Here is an 8,959-nt window from a genome sequence, read left to right on the forward strand (position 1 = left end):
AAAAAAAAAAAACAATCACCCAGTAAGGATTAATGGGATCCTCCAAAACACCAAGAGGAAAATAGAAAACAGCAACTCAAAGAATGATGTTTTTATAAAGGTTTTTAATTTTATGAGATTCTAAACCAAAAACTCAAAGAACGGCGTCACTTTTTAATGACTTTTGAGCTCATTAATTTCCTAACTCCTTTTTGGGTGGATATTCAGAAATTGAGAGTCTAGAAGAACAGAATCAGTAATTCCTGAAACTAAAGAAATGCACCATAAAGGTGCTTTGAAGTGTATGTGTGACAAACCAAGCCTTGTATCATTGGATAAAGAAAAACTGTATTTGTCACAAGAAAGAACAGAACAGCATTCAGAGGACCATAAGTCTCTTCTAACAACCAAGAAATACAGAAAGACATATAAGATGTGTCAATCACATTGAACGTATCACATAATCATAGACAGGAAAACAATCCCAATTAGGGCACCACAATGAAGCAAGAAAAAACACTATCTGAAACAGACTCTCAAATAGAAGATCCTCCCTGGTATTCATTTCTATCGACAATAGGCAACAGCAAAGAATTACCATATAATGATACAAGGAAACCACCATAGAGCTTTCTCATTCTTATAGAACAGCATCAAAGCCTTAACTCTAAAACAGATGATATACCTAAGAGTTGCTTACATCACTCCTCCTCCACTCACCTCTTTCTAATGCAATATGATCACCAAGACTAAGTTGTTTCATGGCCCTACTTACCCAGTCATCCCTTCCGACTAGATCAATATTGGTTATCCTTGACACAGTTAATAGTTTTATTATTCCAAACGTCCATTACTCCATTCTATGAGCCATTGTCTCCAATGTTGTCATCAAACATGGAAACCCTCACTCCCCAAACAAAAGAATAAAGAGTAGCAATTACCTCAAAATGTATAAGTGCAATGCAAAAGAGGAGAAGATACCTGCCTACCTTTCCCATCCATCCTATAAATATGTTGCCAAAGAATTCAAGAGTTTCCCTTATACATGAGGCCTAAACCATCTTGTTTAGGATGACAAGTTTAGGATGACAAACCTAATTCAACACCATAAGATTATATTTACCTCACATAAACTTATTCATAGACGGTAACGACACCAGCAAATCAAGCCGAATGTTTTTTTGCTTGAGTTAGGTTTATACATTGGGCCTAGTCAATATATGCATATCCTATCTCCTCAAGACCCAGATAAATACTTCCATCTCATGGGAGTAGCTTATATTCTTTAGTGAGCCTCATAAAATTCTTGGTGCTATTCTAGATTGTATCTTTGTTACCTTTCTCATATATGTTATATTCATTACAAAGCGGATACCACAAAGACAAGTGTTTAAAAAAAAATGCTCCTCTTCTATCAGGAAGCCTCATAGAAACACTTACGTTGTTAGGGCCCAAAACTAGATTTTTTTTGGCTTTAAGGGTTCCCATCAAATACAACACTAAGATAAGTGAGCAGTAGAAACTGGTCACACACCTAGCAAAAGATGCAAAAGAAGTATGAGCAGGAAGTTCAGAATTAATCTCATTAACCAAGGACTTTCCTAAAGTTAAGGCAATACACCAATCAAAACATAGAAAAAGGATAAAGGCATCTATGAATTTATAAGTGAGAAACTAAAATAAACCCTTCATCCCCTCCTTAACCCTCTAAACTGTCCACAACCTATCTCTTAACAAGAAGATGACCAAGTGAATTAACTACCACGCTGATAATGAACAAACCATCTTGAAGCAACCCCCCCCCCCCCCCCTTCTTCCCCATAGACACAAGAGCACCCCCTAGATTGGTCATTGACTAAGACCCAAAATGTGACAAACACCCGTGACAAGTTCCCCTATAGATTTCTATGTATAACCCAGCTTCCTTGCTTATGGTGCATACGTGCATACAATAGATCATAATACTATGTTCCAAAAAACATGAAGTAAAGAGCTTGACTTACATCGATGATTTTTCCAGCTTTACTCGTGATGACTTGTACGAAGTAATTTTCCTCCTTGCCATCTTCAGTCTGCTGAAAACATCCCACCACGATACTGTCTGAGCGAATCCACTTGATGCTATCCACTGCCATGAAAACATCCAAGAATGTAAAAAAAAAAGTAGCTTAGTATCTCAAAACTCTCACATTGAATGAAACATTTGAATAATAATTCCAGCAAAGCCAGTTAGACTAGCTTATTGTACATTTGTACTAGTTGTCTGCATAAAAGTGTTAATATATAGATGTAAGTTGATAGCTACTTGGTTGTTTAAAATGACCAACAAGGAGATTAATACAATTTATTGTTAAGTATATTTGTTTTAAGTAATATGGATGTTGATCTAGCCATGTATTAAAATATTACTCATATTTAATCATTGGATTTTTTCACAATAAGATGCCATTCTTAAAAATGGTTCCAAATTTTTGAGGACTACCTAAACCTGTCAGACCCTACCCCAAGATACAGGTATGGGTCTTATTTTGTTAGACTCTATGGGTCCAGGTAGGGTATGGGTCTAGATGGCATAGGTAGGGTAAAGGTCTGGGTATAATGTTTTACCCACGGACCTAGAAGTACATAGACCGGCACAATATGTTAGACAAAGAAAAAAGTTTCAAAGTCAAATTAAAAAATATCAAAAAATTAATTGGTCACTCGTGTACTTTTTTTTTTTTTTAAATCTAGGGGGAAAAAAGTAGGTATATAGAACCCATATTGGACCCTACTAAACCCATTGGGTCCGGGTAATGATCTTAAAATTTCAGACCGTAAGGTTCTGAGGGTATGAGTATGGATAAAAAAATCCGGGTCCTAGTATTACTAGATCCTACCCATTTTCATCCCTACCCACGAGGAGAAGGCCACCTCAACACCAACTAAGTAACTAATTCACATGTCATCAGGAAGGAATAAAAGGAGGAAAAATTCTAGAAGTTCTTAGAGAATTTGCTATGCCTTAAACGTTTTAAATAAGGGCAGAATATGGATGCAAGAAATCATTGAGAAATATATTAGAGTTTCTTGGAGAGAACTTTTGCCTCTCGAAAGTAGGAAGGGCTAATTGACTACCTTGGGCCAATTCATATCTTTTGCTATCTATTTTTGCCTTGTTAATTCTGTCACCACTCTGATTTATACAATGCACATGTTTTAGCATCAAAATCTTCCACTACACATTAAAGGAAATTATAAAAAGTTAACAGCTAAAAATCACACATAGTGACGAATCTAACAAGATTCCACATGAATCATATTTTTTAATAATATATGGATAAGCAAAAAAATACTTTCACGGACTCCTAGGAAATTTTTGGAGTAGAGAGAGAGAAAGAGAGAAAAATAAAATAAAGAAGGCCCATGTGATATGAGAGAATTTATTAACTAGTAAGGAAAATGAAGCATCTAAATTGAAACTTTCATTTTTAGAAAGTGATGCATTTAAAAATGTCAATATGCAAGAGAATTCCAGCGAATTCATGCTCCTCCTCCAATCTACATAATAGAAACAACTTATTCTTGAATATTTGTGTACTTATTTCAATTCTTTAGGGTCGCTAATCAGTCCCATATTTCACTCTAATTTGAGAACATTTATGGGAAAGAATGTCAATTTGCAAGGATTTTTCAAACCTCTCTATGGAAAACACTATTTGAAACCTCTAGTTATCAAACACCAGAATCAGCTTTTTGGCTGGTCAAACAGCTAAGTTGGCCTCAAACAGCTAAAAGCTCATGAACTTATCCTAACCATACAGGACCGCAATTTACAGAATCACAAGGTTCAGATTTACAAGAGTTATCAACCATCCAGTAAGAGTGGAAAGAGAGGAAAAAAACAATATAGATTGATTTACACATACAATCACATATATACTGATCTGTAAAGTACTTCACTTCATAGCTCAAATACAAAACACTTTATCACCATCCATGCAGCCGGCAAGTGTTAGAAATCGTAGGCATCAAAAGCAAAAATTTTATAAATTGTACAGGGGACTTACAACCTTATATCAACTTATTAGAGTTAAATTGTCAGCATGGAGCATGGATAAGTCTACATCCGCGAAGGGCATTACATACCTTTGATGGTATCACTCTCGTCAGTCCATGTATCTGTTGGAAGTAGAACTTGTAAAATCTCTTCCAATTTTGAAGAATATATAGTAAGGTATTTTTTTCTCCCGACAGCAACAAAATTTCCATCAACACTCCTTCCAACTGTGTATGAATCAAGAAACAGCTCAATCAAGTATAATAGAAGTTACAATACAAATGCAGAGCATCTAGACTGAATATTGAAAGCATGAATGTGCTGACATCGGCCAGTCAAGAGATATACGTACTTCAAGACATGCACACTTATTATGTTGGTTAATAATCAAACAAATCATGAACTGAAAAATAACAGCTAGCATGAGCTCATTTGGAAGCAAAGAATCAGCAAAGTTGTGTACCAAGATAATTTCACCCTTGAAGATAAAAATACCTATATTTGTGGGTGATTGTGTATGTAAGAGAAAGTTAGTAAACATTATGCAAATCTGTACCAATACATTTATGTGTGAGCACGTATCAATATTTGTGTGGACACAAAACTACAAAACCATATATGAAAGAAATAAAGTATACAGAAGAACAAATATTGAGCCAAGCCTATATTCAACCATCTAAAGCAAAGTATAATAACATTAAAGTAAAACGTTTGACTCAAGAGTAAAATCCCAAACATAGCAACTCTTTAAACTCGAATATCTTAGCTTTTAATGACAGACACACAAATAGTCATCAAATAGCAACATTGACAACAATTTTTAAATCTCTTTGCTCTAAGATTGTCATACATATGTTATCGCTCACTTGATTTAAAAGTAGGGAGAGAGGAATAGATTTTTTAATAATATGTAATCAATTTGCACATTTGGCCATAGCATAGTTGTGAAAATGTCATTAATGACATTGGTTAGATATTGATCGTTCAATTTACATACATACATACATAGTACATACACTCTCTCTTTTACACACTTTCACACACTCTCTCTTCATTTCCTTTGTAGAATGAAAGAGTTTTGCTATTTAGAGAAGCAGATTGACCAGCAAAAAGAGTGTTTACTCCTTTTGATTGTTATCTTAGAAGCTCAATTAAGGATTGGTTTCAGAAGTTCTGCTTCTTAATCTAACTTTACAAAACACAAGAAATCAACAACAACTTTGTTTTTCTTTTTTTCAACATTTAGCGTCAAAACGTGATAAATCCATAAATTAAAACAAAGATATGCAATATTTGATTAAGTACATAATCCATTTATGTAATCAATTACCTAGCACTCACCAGCATCAACTTCATCCATCACATGTTTTAGACTCTTGTTTATAGCTCCATTAAATACTGTCCCACCAGAAGTAAGGACAATAAAGGAAGGATCAGTCTCATTGATCCAAAACATGTCCTTCACAGGGTTTGATTCGACAGAAGAGCAAAATGTAGGTCTTTTATCCTGCAAGTCAGTGTAAGTAGCTATACAACAATAATTCAAATGCCGCATAGACTTCTATATCAATATAATCCTAGTGCCTCTAGAGAGTCTCTTGCTTTAAACATATATGGGATCACATGTACCACACATGCAATTTCAACCTTACCCTCGCAATAACATTGGTATCTAAAATGCCACAACCATTTGCTACTTCACAATAAGTCAAGACAAGCTATGGAACCATCATGCTATATTAAAAAAATAATAATAATAAATAAAATTAAAAAAAAAAAATTTAAAAAAAAAACATATATTAAAGCATTTAAAAAAGATATATGATCAAAGTAGAAGTCCTCTATTCTCCTAAAAACTACACTGTGTGACACTGAAAAGGAATTTTTAGGATCAACATCCAACTGAAGCATAACTCCTAAGCTTAAGGTTTAGAGTACTTGTCAAATTTGGCAACTGCATCTTGATGGAACTTAATTACTGTCCTAGTGCATGTCCCTTGAGGTCTCAATGTCTTTTACTTTAATGATAAAGTGAAATTCTATTAAATACGACTGAAAAGGGTACATTGAAGGCTGGTTGTCCTCTTCAAGAAAATCAATAAAGAGTATTCCAATCACAAACTCACAATTAACATCATCTAAAGTGCCTAAGAAAGTGTCGCATAGTTCACACAGGATAACTTAGCCTGGAAGAAGAAGTGTTAGTTCCTGCATGTCCTAACCATTAATTCCATATAGTGAAGATAACTCTTCAAAGAAGATTTCTATAACAATATCCCCATAAAGAAAATCCCTACAAAGACCCAATTACCATCAGCACAACCTCCCTTCTCTTTAGGTTGCAAACAAAGTACCACCATAGACCCTTGTCCAAAAAGGACTGTCCTAAGCTTCTCCAAATTTTCAGCCCCACATTAATAAATTATCAAAGAGAAAAACTGTAAGGGAATGACAAGGATAAGTATAAATAAGGGTGAGGTACCCTGTCAAGCTTCAAGAAGGCCTATTCAGCCAGTCATATCTCCTAAAAGTTCTACATTATCCAAATCCCAAAAGCAAATCACCCTCTAACTCCTTAAGATTACTTCCTAAAGACCACCAAGATACTTGATCAAATTCCAAAAATAAGAAAATAAAAAATAAAAAGCAAACACAACAAGACACCAACAACAACAACAAAGCCAAGGTCTTATTATCAAACTTGATAAGATCAACTGCATAAACCAAAAATCTAACTTCAATGGTAATCCACAAAGATTCTCTTGCTCTATTCGCTTCTATCTAAAGATAGATGCCCTTGTAAACCCACCTTTTTAAAGGCATCATTAACTCCTAGACACAATAAGTACAGATACAGTATAATCCTCCCAAAAACACTGACTTCGATGAGGTATTATTATGTCTTGTCTGCTTAAAAACACCTTATCTCAAGAGCCTACATCACAGTAAACCCAATTTTAATTTCTGTAATTTTCCCTAACAAGTCATAAACCCCTAAGTCCTGTACAAAGACCTTCAAAGAGTCACAAAGTCCTCTTTTGTAATAGAATATAACCTTACCTTAACCAATCACTGCCCTAACACATCACCAAACCCAGGTGAGACCTCTTTTCGTCTCAAAACATCGAACACCTTGTTACCAACAAAAGCAGCACCCAAAATATACATCTGCTCACCACATAAGTATTCTACAATTAAGATAATCCCAGGGCAAGCACCACCAAGCCTATCCATGGGAGTTGTAGCCAGGATCAAAACACTTGTTAATATGTCTGGAAAATCTTCCTTTTCTTGCAAACAAAATACAGCAAGTCAGCAACTCCTCCCAAATTTACTTCAGCCTGTCAACTAAAATAAACAGCCCTAACCTCTCTATGATCCCGGAATACAACAACTTATAATGATATCCATTGCCTATAAACTTCACCTTATGTTACAAACTTTGTCACTGCTATAGAAGATATATTCCAAAAACATAGATACCAATGGGACTCCTCTAGCAACCCAACTCGAGTCAAACAATCGTAACAAATAATTAACAACGAATGAAGATCACTGACTTCCACTTCAATCATCTAATCAGCTAAATAAATTAAATAACTTCTATAATTCAATACATGACTACAAGCATAGGGCAGAAGGTTTTACCATATTGAGAAGCGAATCGACGAAAAAGAACTGAATCTCCCCCTCAACAACTGCCGAAATGACCGAACAATCAGTCGAAAGAGCCAGTATCGAAACCCTACCAATAAGAACATCAACAACACACAATTTCTGAACAGAAGGACCACTTCCTTTATCCTTAATCTCCTTGGCCGCCGCAATAACATCCTTAATCTTCGCAACACAAAATCCTGCTCAAATTATCAATCAATTACAACAAAAATTGACAAAATGAATTCTTCACAAAATCAAATAATAGTTGTTGATTAATTAACTCGTTTACCAGTAGAATGAGCAGCAAATATGAGACCAGAACTTTCAGAGATAACCAAGGGTTTTGCAGGAGGATTGTTTACATCGAAAATCGAACCGTCGGACATGATAGGAATAGAATCGCCGACTTTGCAGAAGAAATAGTCATTAGTTTCGATACGTTCGCCTTCAACTTGTTCTTCAATTTGTAAGGTTTTCTTGCTTGAATCGTTATCACTGATAACCGCCATTGTTGACGAGCTTGAGCTGAGGATTCTTCGACTTGGTGTTTTCGCAGGATAAATTGGGGGTTTTAGAGTGAAGTCCCTGGTTTAGGCGGGAATGAGGAATTAGTGAGAAGGAGAGTGAAGTTAATTTTGTTCAATGCTTCAAGGTTGCGTATTTGCGTTTGGTTATTGGGTGTGGCCTCCTAATGACCCTTCCTAGTGACAATAACTCATTACCCCGCCAACAAGGCCCATGACGAGGCACGATACAACATTATATGACGTACGGAGTAGTAGTATATAAGTTGGTACAATCGATGCACGATAAATATAATATGATACGGAGTAATAATGTGCACAAAAACTTTTGTATACATTCGCTTTACACTAATATTAGTGTACATCGAGCAGTATAGGGGTAACTTTAAGCCAATTTAGGGTAACTTTTTGCCTTTTTTTGGGTAACTTTGAACATAATATGATTTTTTTTATAAATCGAACAAGAAAAGTTTTATAAGGGTGATAAAATTACTTTTAATCACTAATAATTGAATTTTAGTCATTTAAAATGTGATTCTTTACTAATAAAACGTAGATTATTTTTATTTTTGTATTGGGTTACTTTTATACATATTAGGGTAACTTTTATTCATTTTAGGGGTAACTTTTGATCACTTTAAGAGAGATTTAAAATGGATGTACAATAATTATTGTACACCCGATTTTTTTAAAAGTTTGTGTAATGTGCATAGAATATTGATCATGTGTACTTGTATTTTTATTTTATTTTTTTGAA

At 34.7% G+C, this 8,959-nt stretch overlaps 1 protein-coding gene across 1 annotated transcript in view; it reads right to left on the reverse strand.

Annotated features, from left to right (window-relative positions):
* Nucleotides 1-8,324, reverse strand: part of LOC145629419 (nuclear pore complex protein NUP214-like) — a 29,458-nt gene extending 21,134 nt beyond the window's left edge. The window contains exons 1-5 of the mRNA XM_081682016.1: nucleotides 7,968-8,324; nucleotides 7,667-7,875; nucleotides 5,360-5,525; nucleotides 4,108-4,245; nucleotides 1,983-2,107 (exon numbers count right to left, since the gene is read on the reverse strand). Coding sequence (XP_081538142.1) covers nucleotides 1,983-2,107; nucleotides 4,108-4,245; nucleotides 5,360-5,525; nucleotides 7,667-7,875; nucleotides 7,968-8,187 — 858 coding nt within the window. The 5' untranslated portion in view covers nucleotides 8,188-8,324. The remainder of the gene's footprint in view (nucleotides 1-1,982; nucleotides 2,108-4,107; nucleotides 4,246-5,359; nucleotides 5,526-7,666; nucleotides 7,876-7,967) is intronic.
* Between the last annotated feature and the right edge of the window lie 635 nt (nucleotides 8,325-8,959).

Source organism: Chenopodium album, chromosome 4 (genome assembly GCF_948465745.1).
Source record: "Chenopodium album chromosome 4, dcCheAlbu1.1, whole genome shotgun sequence".
NCBI lineage: Eukaryota > Viridiplantae > Streptophyta > Magnoliopsida > Caryophyllales > Amaranthaceae > Chenopodium > Chenopodium album.